The 15,569-nt window shown below is 47.2% G+C and overlaps 1 protein-coding gene across 1 annotated transcript; it reads left to right on the plus strand.

Annotated features, from left to right (window-relative positions):
* Positions 1–281: 281 nt before the first annotated feature.
* Positions 282–15,262, plus strand: LOC109371410 (keratin, type II cuticular Hb5-like). Its single transcript, XM_019623885.1, has 9 exons — positions 282–704; positions 3,443–3,651; positions 5,092–5,152; positions 6,162–6,257; positions 6,949–7,113; positions 7,371–7,496; positions 10,907–11,127; positions 13,668–13,699; positions 14,433–15,262. Exons 1-9 carry the CDS (start codon positions 282–284, stop codon positions 14,582–14,584), a joined length of 1,485 nt encoding a protein of 494 aa, XP_019479430.1. The 3' UTR covers positions 14,585–15,262.
* Positions 15,263–15,569: the final 307 nt, after the last annotated feature.

Raw genomic sequence — 15,569 nt, forward strand, 5'->3', positions numbered from 1 at the left:
GCCTGTGCGGTTGAACAGGCAGGGGACAGGTTAGTTGGGATGCAGGGTCTCCTTGATATGCTATTAAAGTTGGCAAGTTTCAGCTTTCCTTCTCAATTTTCCCCTGGGATGATTCCCAGGCTCGTAAATGGCATTAATAACTTTCTCCTGCCTTTTATGTGGCCGGGAACCTGTCGTCTGCCCTATAAGAGGCAGGAGCACTAACTGGTCTCTGGTGTGAGAAGTGGAGGTGTCCTTCTGTCCCCTCCACTTTCTCTGGCACTGCCCTGCAGAACAGAGGCATGGCAAGCCGTTCCTACTGCACCAGCTCTGGCTATGGGGTCAGGAATTTCAGTTCCTGCTCCGCTGTCATGCCCAAGCTGGGGGCTCACAGCTGTGCCAGTGCCATGGCCTACCACGGGGGCAGTCCTGGGGGGCGGGGCTACAGGCACCTCGGGGGCTTTGGCAGCCGAAGCCTGTGTACAGTGGGGTCCCCACGGATCGCAGTGAATTGTGCACGGCCTCTACGCAGTGGGGGCAGCTTTGGGTACCGGGCCGGGGGCCTGTGTGGGCCCAGCCCTCCCTGCATCACCACCGTGTCTGTCAACGAGAGCCTCCTCACACCCCTCAACCTGGAGATCGACCCCAATGCGCAGTGCGTGAAGCATGAGGAGAAGGAGCAGATCAAGTGCCTCAACAACAGGTTTGCTGCCTTCATCGACAAGGTGGGTCTGTCGGCTGTTCCCTGGGGCTGTGGCTTAGGAACCGAGAAGGGACTCGGAACCCAGTGACGGGCTGGGTTCAAATCCTTGGGGTCCCAGCCTTGCTACTGATTAGCATATGACCTCGAGAATGTGACTGAATCAGGGTCTTGGTTTTCAAATGTGAGAGTCAAATGCAAAATGGATGTGAAACCACCAGCCAGAACAGGAAGGTTTATTGCTGCTGCTTTACTCTGCCCAGCAAAAGCTGAAGGTGTGTCTGAGGCCCCATCCTCTGGACCTCAGCCATCACACAGTGCGTGGGATGGAGCGGGTGGGTATCTCTGCTTAGGCTGGTGTCTGACCCCCGACCTGGAGGAGATGCTGCCACCCCCAGCACGGGAAGGGGAGCCAGGACAAATGGGGGCCAGAAGCTCCTTTCCTGCTCCTTCCTGGTGGGGGCGTCATAGGAAGGCTGTGAATTCCCAGGACTTCTGCCCCGGGTGCCCTCTTTCAACCAACAGTTATATAAAAGACAGTGAGCTGAGAAACTTAAGGGAGGTCCACGGAGGGGCGGTTGAATCACGCTTTTCTGATGTTGCAGTTTCTGAGCCTTCCTTCTGGTTGGATATGCAGCTCTGGTTTTCTTTAACCCAATGACACCCCCTCTGAGAGCCCGCAATCTGATCTTTGGGGAGAACAGCCACTGCGGTCCAATGGAGGAAAGGCTCATCTCACAGGGCTGAGTGGTGTGCACATCTACACCCAGAAGGTGCACCCTGGGTGATGTGTGTGTGTGTGTGTGGGGGGGGGCGGGGAGCTTTGCTCTCACACAAACACCACCATCAGAAATAGGCATATCTGCAAGTGAAGGTGCTGGACATCCATTTTTAACCTGCTGTCCAAACCACTCTTTCTTTCCATCGGCACAAAGAAGCTGGTTGTAGGATCATGCAGGTTATTCAGTGCACAGGGACACCCATCAAGAGGGACGGGGTCGGGGGGGGGGGGGGGCTGAAATCCAGCCCGTGTTCTGCTAGTTGTGCTGTGTGCTCTGGCAGGGGCCACATCTGCCTGGAGGGGGAGCCTTTTCCTCATTTGCTCACTAGCACAGTGAGGACCCTGAGCGTGCAGACTCAAAGGAGTCTTTACACGTGGCCCTTTGGGCATCACCCAGGTATACTGCTCTCTCTGTTGGGAAGGGTCAGTCCCTCCCTGGGGTTGCTGACAGCCACTTGCCTCCTTCCAACATTCTATCTTCAGGATGAGCTCTAGGTGTACAAAGTGCATCAATGTGGTGGGTTTAAGCCTGCAAGACAAGCAGGTCAGAGAGCTGCTCTCACGACCTGCGTCTGTATGTGGAGACCCAAAGCAGACGCCTTTTGGATAATCAGGATTTTGGTTTCCTTTTCCCATAAGCACAGGCCAATGCGAGTTGCTTTATACCAGGCTCGTCCTCCCAGAAGGTTAGGGCTTGAGAGATCAATCACTTAGTTTAGGACTGGCGACTGCATGGTACTTGATGAATGAAGCCAAGCTGAGAGGCATGCTACCATTCAGCTCCAGAGAGTCTGGTTTGTCAAGGTCAGGGTAACCCAGGTTCTTGCCTGGAGTCACTCAATTATTAAATACTATTGGCAGTAATTCAGATTTTTATAAAACAGTGTGCAGGCCAAAATAAAACATGCCTGTGGTCCAGATAAGGCCTGGGGGCTGCGAGTGTAAATTGTTGATGTGTTTCCACTGCCTCAGCTTACAGTGAGGCTCAGAGAGAATGAGGCATAGTGGCCTGGTTGGTGGCAGAGTTAGGCAGTGAGAGATCTCCTAACTACTGGTCCAGAGTTCCCCATCCTGGGCTTCTGCACCCCAGAGGCAGAATGAGGGAGAATCACAGAGAGTGCATTTTTAAATCACCGCCATAAATATACCCACCAACTTAGCAACTTAAAGCAACACAACTTAATTATCTCATGAGGCTGAAATCAAGCTAACAGCAGGGCTGCATGTCTTTCTGGAGGCCCTGGAGGAGACCTGTTTTCGGGGGCAGTCTGGTTTTTGGCAGGATTGAGTCCCATGTGATTGTCGGACTGACGTCCGCATTCCCTTGCTGGCTGGTTGTTGTTCTTAGCTTCTAGAGGCTGCCTGCCTTCCTTGACTCATGGCCCCTTCTCCTTCCATTTTCAAAGCTGGTCATAATGGTTGAGTGCTTCTTGCTTCTCATGTTTGAAATCCCTCCTCTGCCTCCTTCTTCTCAGCATCTGTCTCATTCTTCTGCTTTCCTCGCCCAATTTGAAAGGCCCACATGACTACTGTGGGACCCATCTGGATAATTTAGGGTAACCTCCTGATCTTCAGGTACATAACCTTAATTCCATCTGCAAGGTCCCTTTTGCCACATAATGTAACAAATTCACAGGTTCCAGGGATTAGGACGTGATCTTCTTTGAAGGGACACTTTTGGTCTACCACACATGGCTTGTGGTGTTTTCACAGGATTAGATGTCATTTCATTCTGTGCAGAACAAACAGATCACAAATAAATTGTGTACTCTTTCTGGGAGTTGATGATGAAATAAGGGGTGGTTACTGGGGAAACAATTGCGAACTGTATTTTCAGACTTTGTAAATGATTTGGCCTTTGGGAGAAAGTCACAGGCTACTGCAGGTCAGGAGCCAACCCCAAGGGCAGAGAGAGTTCTGGGGGGACCTGGCACCTCCCCAGACTCTTCCCTGAGTCTTTTCCCCCCCACCCTGGGCTGTAGGTGCGCTTCCTGGAGCAGCAGAACAAGCTGCTGGAGACCAAGTGGCAGTTCTACCAGAACCACAAGTGCTGTGAGAGCAACCTGGAGCCGCTGTTCAGTGGCTACCTTGAGACGCTGAGACGGGAGGCTGAGTATGTGGAGACCAACAGCGGGAGGCTGGCCTCGGAGCTCAACCGCGTGCAGGAGGTGATGGAGGGCTACAAGAAGAAGTGAGCATGATGGGACTGGGGGTGGTTATAGGAGTGGGGAAGGTTGTGACTCGGTCCATGTAACTCTCCTGGAGGCAGACAGGGCTAAAGGTCAGGGTTATTCCAGGCTACCGATCAGATGATTTGCTTTATCAGTCTGTTCCGTCTTGTTTCGGCACCCAGCTCTTTTCAGGCCCATCCTGGGGACAGGGGAAAGATTTGGAGAGAAGGAGAGCTCCCAGCTTTGGAGGGGTAGGACATACATCCAGGGCACAGGCTGACCCAGAGATGGAGAGAGAATAAATGAAACAGGAGGACCAAGATCAATAGGGGTGAAGAGCAAAACTTGGGAGCAGCTGGTGCCAGGATGGGTGGAAAGGAAAGGTCCTGGAAGAGCAGTCTTGAAAATGATCAGACTGATGCCATTCAAGGTGTCTTATGAACTTGGATACTTTTTAAAATTTACACTGAAGATAAATCCTGAGGCTGTTGTTCTGCAAGGCTCTGCAATTCAAAGGTCCATGTAAATCTTTTATTTTTCACCATTACCTAGTATTACTCACTGGATCACTGCTAACTAGTCCCACTTTATCTGGTAGATACAGAGTGAAGGGTGATTTTGACATATTCAAACCTGGCAATTCTAATTGGAAGTAATTGGAATTCTGATCTCGGAAGATCAGGTTTTACCATCCAGATAGACCCAGCCATGGGTTTTCACTTTCCTTGGGGGGATGAAAATGCAGACATAATTCTGTTTGTAGGTATCAAAGTCTGTCTCCCACATTGGGGGGGGGGTGAGGGCTGGTAATTACAGAGCTCAGACTTTATAGCAGCCCAAATTACCCTGTAATTACAATTTTATGAAAACGATGCTCTGAGAATTCTGGTCTCTCTTGATGGCTGGGGCAGGGCTGCTCCAGGCATCACATCTCATGGCCAAGAGCAAGCGAGTACCAGGCTGGGGAGGGCTGTGGAAGTGTCCCCTAGCAGTCCTGGCACAGTGAGTTGCTTCCAGGGTTTCAAGTCCTTGATGTTGGGGCAGGGGGAACAGAATGTCATGGGGAGAGCTTCATGGAGATTTATGTTTTGTACATTTTAGGGGCGAAGGGCCCCTGGAATACCTGTCTTCTAGTCATCCCACAAATTTACTGAGTGCCTTACTGCACACCAGGCATTTTAACCCAAGATGCAGAGAGAGTAAATGACTTCCCTGATGTTTTTTGCAGTGACTTCGCTTCCAAGCTTGGACCAGAAATCAGGGACTTGGACTTTATGTCCAGTGTCTTTTGGTGGGCTTTTAGTGGCTGAGAAATAGAAGTCCAGAGAAGCCAAGCCTCTTCTCCCAAGGCACACAGAAAGTCAAGGGCAGAACCAGGGAATCTTGAAAACCTAGGGCTCGCTGGCCAGCCCATGGCCCTCAGCCGAAGGGGCCCTTTCACCTGGGTTCTCTCTCCTTAGGTATGAAGAAGAGGTCGTCCTCAGGGCCACGGCTGAGAATGAGTTTGTGGTGCTGAAGAAGGTGAGTGACTCTTCCCACATGGCGAACAATTAGCGCTTGGATGCTGGATGCTCTGAGCATCTTGCTAAGGTCACATCAGTCCAGTTGTGGCAGGGCACTCCAGTCCCCTGGCAGATAGGAGGCTGGTCTGGCTTCAGAAGCCATTGTGACCTGCGTGCAAGAACCCAGACTGGCTGATGGAGGCTTCTTATCAAGAGAATCTCATCATCCTACTGTTTGGTTACTTGGAAACTCCTTGATTGGCTGAAATGGTCATTTAAAAATCTGTTTCACTGTCATGTGGACATTGCCTCCCACATTGGGATGTGTTGGTTCTCAGCTTGCTAGTGATTCCCTGAGCAGTGGCCTTTAATCAGTGCACTTGCAGATGAGGAGAAAACTACTAATGATTTCCCTTTGGTTTCAAATCGGTGAGTTGAAATGTATACTAATGCTTTTTTCACCATAATGTGCTTACCAGCCACCTTCTTTGTGAGTAATCATGAAACGGAGAGAGGGCTGGTAAAAAATCTGCCAATAGAGGTGTGACCTCGGTCTCAGGCAGGTGAATCAGCTACCTGGGTGTTGGGGGTTGCCTGACCTGGGAGCCAAGGACAGCATGAAGAGGGGGTACACCCATGGCTCTTTGGCTACCTCATGGTCATGCTCTGTGGCCCAGTTTGGCTTAGCAGCAGCCTGATGTTTTGGGCTGTGATATTAGGCTATCTGATTCAGCAAAATCCTCAATTCTGGACGTACTGGAAAAAAGTTTGTAGGGATCAGACTTCTCTCCACTTCCTATCCCAGCGGTCCCACGGATGCTTATGTGATGGGAAGTAGTGTCAGGGGCAGATAACAAAGGCCCCATTCTTCCTATAGGGGCCCTAATGGTGAGGACAAGAAGTCCAGGTTAGACTTGTAATTGCAAGTTGAATGGTCGGGGGGCGGGGGTGGGTGGGCCAGGAGGTGGTAGAGGTCCAAGGGGCACTGAATGACCTCGCGCCCCACCCTCTCCTGGCTTCTCCACCAGGATATAGATGGCGCCTACCTGCACAAGGCCGACCTGGAGGCCAATGTGGAGGCACTGAAGGAGGAGATGCACTTTTTGCAGGCCCTTTATGAAGAGGTGAGTCTCCCCATCTCCGGAAGAGCAGGTGAGGGAAGAGATGGAGGAAGGCTTTCCTGGGGTGTGGACTGTCCTGGTTCCTTGGTTCTAGGGAGAGCTGTCCATTCCTTACTCATCTAGGATCTCAACATCCTTTCATTTTGTGACCAGGGAGGTTTTCTCTTGTTCAGGTCTCCTTTCAAAATGGAAATGAATGATAGCCTTCCTTTAAAATGATTTGAAAGGCTGTAACTCATTGCCTGTCTACACAGCACAACACGAAGTGGAGGTTTGATAGTATAGATATAGGTATACAGCTATAATAACAAATATAGTGTGAAAACCCAATTAGAAAACCAAGACTCTAAATCTGGCCATTATCTGTTTGGCTGGGTTTATTCAGACAGCTACAGCTGATCTGGAGAGTTTAGGCCCCAGGCGCAGTTATCCAATTTGTCCCTAACCATAAAAATCTGCGCCTGTTGATCCTGATCTGGCATTAATGAAATTCCACCTTACCGTTTGCCTTGAGGCCGTGGTCTAAATTCCAGCCCTTTTCTCTTAAAGCTACGTGGAAAATTTTCCTGAATTGCCAGTAGTTTTCTAATTTATTTCCTAAAGTTTCAGAGTTGGAATTGTTTTTTGGATTACCTCAAGAGATAAGAGTCAGAGGCGATTTGGAGCTGAGAGCACTGGCTGTTACCTTTTACAGGAAATCTGTGTTCTTCAGTCACAAATCTCTGACACCTCGGTGGTGGTTAAGATGGACAACAGCCGGGAGCTCAACATGGACTCCATTGTGGCTGAGATCAAGGCTCAGTATGATGACGTGGCCAGCCGCAGCCGTGCCGAGGCTGAGTGCTGGTACCAAACCAAGGTGAATTGGAGGGCTGGGCTGCCCCACTGGACAGGGAGGATAGTCATGAACTTGGAGCTTCCTTGGGAAATGCAGCTAGGCACTCAGAGGGCTGCATAGGAGATTCTATTCTAGATTCAGTGGAGGGGAAGGAGGTGGGGCTATTGCAGAACCGTCGCAGGCTGGCTAATCTGGTGTGGCATGGGAGAATCAGTGACATCCCAGCACACCCTCCAGCCATATTGTGATCTTGGCTATGTTTGTCTCCCAACTCGCAGTGCAAGGAAATGAAGGCCACAGTGACCCAGCAGGGCGAGAACCTCCGCAGAACCAAGGATGAGCTCAATGACCTGAACCGCATGATCCAGAGGCTGGCCGCAGAGGTGGAGAACGCCAAGCAGCAGGTTGGGGGAACACTGAGACCCCACTTGGCGCACCTGCTACTTCTGATCTGCTCTCTGCTTTCTTCCTACCTTTAGGGGCTGCTGCTATCTTTAAAGGGGCTTGTCTTTTAACCACCCAAATCTCAAGGACCAGCAGTGCACAAAACACTTTAGGGAGAGAATTGGTTTAGCTATTTAATATATGTCCTTACAGTCCCTCTTTCATACATATATTTACCTATATACACATGTATACTCTAAAATATATTTATATAAACTTATTATTGTTTTAAATTTATATAATGATATTATACCATAAATTTCATTCTGATTCTTTCCTTTGCCAGTTGGCATTATGTCTTTGAAATCCATGCATGTTGCTCTAAAAGACCTGTTTCATTATTTCTGTTGAATGGATTTCTATAATATTCATAAGCCATAGTTTCCTCTCCATTCCCCTGTTGATGGATATTTAGTTTGCCTCCAAGCCTTTGCAACTACAACCAGCTGAATCATGAACATTTTTATACACGTCTCCATGTGCATCTTCATGAGAGATGTTTTGAAGGTATAAAGCAAGAAATAGGATTGTTGAGTTATAAGATATTCCTTTATTTACTTTCCGTAAATACCCACGGAGTGCTATGCCAGTGTACTCCCACTGTCGGTACATGAGGGCTTCTGTTCTAGCATGTGCTATTATCAGACTTTGAAATTCTTGTGACTCTAATAGGTGTAAACCATAATCTAATTGTTATGTACATTTTCATTTCTCTGGTTAACTAGTGATGTTGAATATCTGTCCATACACTTACTACTCATTCATATTTCCCCTTCTAAGAATCACCTATTCATATCATTTGCCCATTTTTCTATTGTGATTCCTGTCTTCTTTATGGTGATTTGCAGTATTCTCTTGTCCACTGTATCTAGACTGTAACCCTTCATCAGTTATACTCATACATGCTGCAATTAATCTCTCAATCTATCATTTGTCTGTTTGCTTTGCTCTGGTGTCCTTTATTGAACAGAAATATTTAGGCTGGATGTGCCAAATCCATCAATTCCTATCTTAATGTTTATACTTATGAAATTTTGAGGTCATAAAGCAATCCTCTTACATTTTGTCTTCTACTAGTTGTATAGTTTTACCTCTCACATTTAAGTCTTTACTCCATCTGAACTTTATTTGTTTATATATAGGGGGTAGAGTTTTAATGAAAAATTTCTACATATATGTAGTAAGAAAATGTATTATGTACCCATTCTTTACCCACGGGCTTGTGACACTACCTCTATTATAATGCTGAGTTCTCACATATGCCTGGTTTAATTCCTGTCTTCTCTCTTCTGTTAGCTGTTCTCACTCACTGTGTAAGATGTAATTTGTTACTATTAATAGATGAGGTAATGAAATATGGGAATGGTTTACTCTCCAGAAGTGAAATTAGAGAAGATTAGAAGTTATCCTCACTTGCATTCTGACATGCTTTTAAAAAATATTTATTTTATTTGATAAGAACAATTAACATGAGATCTACCCTCTTAGCAAATTTGTAAGTATTTGTAAGTATAACAAATTTGTTGACTATAGGTACAGTGTTGAACTGTGGATCTTTAGAACTTACTAATCTTGCATAACTAAAACTTCATGTCCATTGATTGGTAATCTCCCATTTCCCCCTCCTCCCAGCGCTTGGCAACCATCATTCCACTCTGGTTCTATGAATTTGACAATTTTAGATATTTCATATAAGTGAAATCATATAGTATGTATTTTTCTGTGTTTGGCTTACTTAGCATAATGTCCTCAAGGTTCATGCATGTTGTCACATACTGCAGAATTTTCTTATGTTAATGCTGAATAGTGTTCCATTGTATGTGTATACCACATTTTCTTTATCCATTCATCTGTCCAGAGACATGTAGGCTGTTTCCACATCTTGGCTATTGTGAATAATGCTGCTATGAACATGAGAGTGCTAATATTTCTTAGAGATCCTGATTTTCATTCTTTTGGGTTAATACCCAGAAGTGGGATTGGTGGGTCACAGGGTAGTTCTATTTTTAATTTTTTGAGAAACCTCCATATTATTCTCCATAGTGGCACACCATTTTGCATTCCCACCAGCAGTGTACAAGGGGTCCCAATTTCTCCACATCCTCACTAATACTTGTTGTCTTGGTTTTTTGATAATAGCCATCCTGACAGGTCTGAGATGATATCCCATTGTGGTTTTGATTTGCATTTCCATGATGATCAGTGATATTGAACATTTTTTAATATACCTTTTGGCCATTTATGTCTTCTTTGGAGAAATGTCCAAAGAATGTTCAAGTTCTTAGCCCATTTTTAAAACCAGAGTTATTAATATAGTTTGCTACTGAGTTTTAGTAGTTCCTTATGCTTTTTTTAAAGATTTTTTTTATTGGGGAATTGGGGGGATGGGAACAGTGCTGGGGAATTGGGGGAAGGGGAACAGACAAGTTGCTGTCGTTTTGGTCTTCAGTCTAGTTGTGGAGGACGTTGCTTCACTGGCCCAAGTTGGCACCATCATTGCGCTCTTCCCGGGCGAGGCAGATCAGTCGCCGGCTTCTGGACGGCCGCTCACTGCGGCTGCTGGCCGCTCACGCTGGCTGCTGGCTACATATGGTAGCCCATGGCAACCCACTGCCACAGGGGCTGCAGCCCACGCCGTCGCCGGCGACCCACGGCAGCCCAGCTCCAGGTTGAGCTGTTGTTCAGCATGTTAGCTGTAGAGGGCAGTGTCACTGGCCCTCATATGTGGGATTCGAACCGGGGCCCTCTGGCATCCCAAGCGAGTTCTTAACCATCGCGCCACTCGGCCGGCCCTCCTTATGCTTTCTTAGGTGGGGACAAGGGAGAAGCTGTAGTTAGCATGCTGGATATTGTAAATGGAAACTTTTTCGGCATGCTGATCTCAGTGGGTCAAAGATGAGACCCCGTATAGTAGCCTCTGAAAACCTGGGCTTGGCACTAATTAATTGGGTAGCTTAGGTCAAGTCACAGCCTGTTTGAGTCTCAGTGTCTTAATCTGCATAATGGGGATAACAAGGCCTGTTCTGGCAATTGACAGAGTAACTTGAAGATCAAATAAGATAACTGTGAAAATTCCTTGTAAACTAACAACAGTGAACAAATATAAGATAATATCACTAATTATTATTAATCTTATTCCCGTGCTTAATTTTCTCCCTCTAATGGCTCACCATGGACTTGAGTTTTACAATAAAGGGTACAAAAATGAAGGAAGAAATCTCCAAATGGCTATTATTTCTCTGCCTAGTTAATTTAAAAGTTGACCATTTTGAATGGAGGCAAAACAGGATGACCAATGCCATGGGAGACCCACCAGGGCTCCCACAGACTGCATCTTTTTCAAACACCTTCTCTCCTCTCCTCCCCCCAGCGCTGCAAACTGGAGGTTGCTGTGGCCCAGGCGGAGCAGCAGGGCGAGGTGGCCATCAGCGATGCCCGCTGCAAGCTAGCCGAGCTGGAGGCTGCCCTGCAGAAGACCAAGCAGGACATGGCCTGCCTGCTCAAGGAGTACCAGGAGGTGATGAACTCCAAGCTGGGCCTGGACATGGAGATAGCCACTTATCGCAAACTGCTGGAGGGCGAGGAGAGCCGGTAAGGATGGGGCTTGTGGTCACTTCACATCCCCACTTAGGGCTAGAAGAGTGCCTCACTGGACCATAATCACCCAGGCAGAGAGATTCAAACTGAGAAAGACTAGACATCGTGGGGTTCAGCCATTTCCCCATTTTCAGATAGAGAAACTGAGGCCCAGATAGGGGAAGGGGATGGTCTGAGACCACAGCTAGTTAGTGGCTATGCTAAAATTACACCATTCTCCTGGCTAGCACTTCATGATCCTTTCCCCTCCTATACTGCCCCTCTAGTTATATCTAGAGCTCACTCCAAGGCCATGATTTTACCCTGTTGGCTGAAAGGACGTTTCTGCAATCACACTTCAGTGAGTTGTGAAAGCTGCAATCATTCAGAAGATTTGTTAAAGGCCATTTGATTTGGGAGGCACAGACAGGAATCCTATCAACCAAGATAGTCTGGTGTTTGGGACCAGTAAATAGAAATGAGTAGCACAGGGTCCTTGCTTAGCCAGGGAAGAAAGGGGCAGATATAAATCCATCCTCTGGATGACTGGGGTTCATGAAAATCCTAGGGAGGCTTTTCAGAAGAGGAGGTAGAAGAACTGAGGGGGTGGGAAAAGTTAAGGACACTTTAGGCTGTATTGACAGTTTGAGCCAAGAATTGAGGGCAGGTGAAATCAGCATGGAAAGGAACACTGCGGCTTTGTACCTGGGGTGGTACATGGGCCTCTAGCCTTGAAGTGGCCACATTATTATTGCCTCCTAGCTGGGTCCTATCAAGGGGAAGCAGGCCACACAGGGGAGTAGAGTTTAGAGGTTAAGATCACCCACTGTGCGCCAGACCTCCTGGGTTTAAATCCCAGCTCTACTACTTAATTAGCTTCAACCCTCTATGCCCCAGTGTCCCCATCTGTAAAACAGGTAATTGTAAAACCCACTGCTTAAGGCTGTTGCAAGGATCAAATGGGTTAATGGAACACCATCAGCATGAGTAGGAGCAGGCTATTATCAGAATAAGAATATCTCTATCCTTATCAAGAAATTCGACATGAGTGGCACCCAAGGCAGTTGGCCATGCTGCTGGATTTACACCATGCCTGACGGAAGCAGGGAAACTTTTTTGTTCATTTCCTTGGGACTTTGGATGAAACCACCAGAGCTATCTCCTCCTTTGCACCTTTCGGTGCCCAACTCACTCCCCAGCATTCTGTGAGGCCCTCAGCATTTGTAACATGAAACTTACTTTCATTATGATAATAATCATCAGTGTAGTAATAGCTCAGTCATATAATGAACGATGTACTGTCCCCAGCAATGAGATTGTAAAAGGTGATTTAGTGGATTGTGCTTTGCACATTGTGGCCATTGACCTTTTAATAGACCTTCTCCTCTTGGCAGTTAGCATGTTTAATTGGATTACACAAGCAATGCTTATTTTAGAAAATACTGGAAATAAGAATATAAAAGCAGCCATAATCACTCAACTCGGAGATAGCTGGTGCCAGCATTGAGGCTCAACAGGCGCTAAGATGGGCATTGGATAGAATCTTCTGGAAGGGTACAGTTCCAAGGCTTGTGGCAAAGTCAGGGGAAAGTGAGCTGGAATCAAAATCTTTAGTGCAAAGCTGTGGAGTATCGGAGGACTCTGAGTTGGGCAGAAGGAATCAGACGAGAACTTTCCAGGAGAAAAGGTTTGAAGCTGGGGTTAAAAAAAGGTGTGTGTGGGGGGTGTGGGGAGACATAGAAACAGAAAATACAGGTCTATGTGAAGGAGGAGGGAGCATTTATGAAGAGCCCACTGTAGAGGTATAAATAAATGTCTCTTCATTAATGAGATACTTATAATGTTAATAGCAAACTCTTAATTGGATTTATTGTGTACCAGTCTCTGTCTGCGGACACTTTGCATGTAGAGCTTACCACAGCCCTAGGAGGTGGGTCTTATCATCCCCATTTCATGACTGGGGAAACTGAGGCACAGAAAGATTAGGTGACTTCTCAAGGTCACCCAGCTAGAAGTGGCTCAGCCAGAGTGGAGCCCAGGTGACCTGGATCCAAATTCCAGGCTCTTAACCACCACACCTTTCAGGCTTCCTCTGCATTTATCAAGTCAGGTTGATATCTGGGACAGCATTTAAAATTGTAGGATAAAAATGGATCAATTCAGATGATAGGCAAGCTTTTTCCTACCCAGAGGTGTCCAGTTAGGCAGTAGCTGATCCCATCAATTGTTCTTTGGCTTAGTTGGAATTTCCCTCCAAGGGACAAGGAGAATGACCCCCACTGCACCCCCCATCTCTACTTTTCAAGTCCATCAAGTTTCCATGGCTGAGAAGTAAGTGAGGCATAAAACGGTGTTTTGGATCCTGCAATCTAACATTCATTCCCCTGTCCTTTTGTAAACCCAGGGAGCAGTGCCAACACTGATGCTACCTGTAGTAGGTGGGCAGCATGCCCCCTGCCCTGCATCTGCTCTCCCCTGCTTCAGGATGGAGAACAGACCTGCAGCAAGGGCAGGGAGACTTGGTTCTAATACTCAATCTCTCCTCTCCCCTGCAGGTTATGTGAAGGCGTGGGTTCAGTCAACATCTGTAAGTTGGGGGTGTATGGGGGTATGGTTCTTTTGGGTGTCAACAGTCTTAATAATGGGTTGCATCTAACTGGTGGCTGAACCTCTGTCCATGGGGTACTGGGTGAGGGAGGCAGTAAGTGAGGCCTCTGAGATCTGGACAAATGGATGGTCCAAAATAGTCGGTCCCTACATTGAGCCATCTGGAACACCCATGAAGCCTTAGCTAATGCATGTGACAAGTTCTGCGCCCCCCGCCCTTTATTGGTTCTCCAAAAATAACCCAAATCTTTCAATTACACACAGAATACTCCACAAGTGGTATAATGTTTTAATAAGAAGGAGCACTAGATGTCTATTCTGATCATTTGAGGTCACTGTAGGCAACCCTTAAATTTTTATCTTTAGTGGTCTATTATGTTCACAGCCCCTGGGTTAAGTGTCTATCTGTTCCCCTCATCTTTCCAGCAACCATATTTCTAGATGATTCCTCCACTGAGGCCCCTCAGTTTTTGCTCAAAGAGTGTATAAACATTTCAACATTAGTCTGGTTCAAGTAGAGTCAGGTGTCTAATGTGCTAACCACACTCCTTCAGGAAGCAGATGACAATGGGTTTAGATTAGCCTGTAGCTCAAAAGTTTCATGCTACTGGTCCCTTGGAGTGTGAAGAGAGTTAATTATTGGTTTCAAAATATTGTGGGTCACACCATGTCTGGGACGGAAGAGAATTCTGACTGGGTGTCTCCATCCACAGGTGTGAGCCGTTCCCAGGGCGGCGTGGTCTGCAGGGACCTCAGTCCCACCATCCCTTGTGGCCTGGGGGGTGCGGTCATCAGCAGCGGCATCCTCTGCTCCCCCTCTGTAGTGGGAGCCTGCTCCAGTGCGAGATCTGTGCAGTTTGCCTAGCAGGAGGTGGGACTCTAGATGGATGAGGTCTGATGAGATGAGGGTGGGGAGGAGAGAGGAGGGGAAATCTTCACCCTCAGGCCCAAATGTCAGTTTAGTGATTTCCCCTTACTGAGAACCCTGACTAACTCGCCATTTTCCTTCTTATTGGAGTTGTGATTTACACTTTGAGCGCAAACCCTGGGTTTGGCATTATTGCCACTTCCATTGATCCCTCCCTCCCTGTGGTCCAGGAAAGGGACGTAAAAGCTTTTTGGTATAAACTGCTTAGCCACTTTCTTCCTTAACTAACTTCAAGCTAGCAAACATTTACTAAGTACTGATCGACCTTGTGCCAGGCCTTCTGGGAAGGAGGCCAGGTAGAGAGATGGCAGTACGTGGGTGCATCTCTGTGCTTTGCCCTTCATGAAGGGTTTGTGTATCGGTGTCTCCTCAGTACTGAAGGGGCAATGGGGTACATGGAGCTGGGACTCCAGGAGGCGCCTCACTTGACCTGAGAGATTGTATGTTCTTAGAGCACCCCCCAACTATTCATATGTCAGGATGGAAAGACGGACTAAGGCTAACTGGTTGAGATTTTTTATTGTTGGTGGTTTGGAGTTTCGTTGCACTTGGGTGATTCCTGTTATGGCTCCTTCTATCTTTTGGTGTGTGTGATTAAATGTCAATGGCTAAAGTTTTTCTCCTAGTAACCAAGTTAACGTCTGCCTCCTTCATTGTTTTTCCAGCCCCTTCTGCCCAATTTCTGAGTTTCAGTGCTTCTCCAAGTGTGGTCCCCAGACCACAATCTACATCAGGATCCCCAGGGAGAGGGGGATCCCCAGGGATGAGCCCAGGAATCTGAATTAAACAAGCTCCCAGGTGATTCCTATATGTACTAAATTTGAGAACCACTCGTTTATTTGGACAGAGGGAACAGGAGAATCAGATCATTTTGACCGTGGAGGTGCCTTTCCCTCTCACAGGGTCAGATTCATATCTTTGC

This window comes from Hipposideros armiger, unplaced genomic scaffold, assembly GCF_001890085.2.
Source record: "Hipposideros armiger isolate ML-2016 unplaced genomic scaffold, ASM189008v1 scaffold_569, whole genome shotgun sequence".
NCBI lineage: Eukaryota > Metazoa > Chordata > Mammalia > Chiroptera > Hipposideridae > Hipposideros > Hipposideros armiger.

What these genes read in the sequence shown, in the direction of transcription:
- LOC109371410 (XM_019623885.1), top strand. Translation starts at nt 282, where the DNA reads ATGGCAAGCCGTTCCTACTGCACCAGCTCTGGCTATGGGGTCAGGAAT. An exon ending in AGTTTGTGGTGCTGAAGAAG is followed by an intron (nt 5,153 to 6,161) that starts GTGAGTGACTCT and finishes CTTCTCCACCAG; the next exon opens with GATATAGATGGCGCCTACCT. An exon ending in TGCAGGCCCTTTATGAAGAG is followed by an intron (nt 6,258 to 6,948) that starts GTGAGTCTCCCC and finishes TACCTTTTACAG; the next exon opens with GAAATCTGTGTTCTTCAGTC.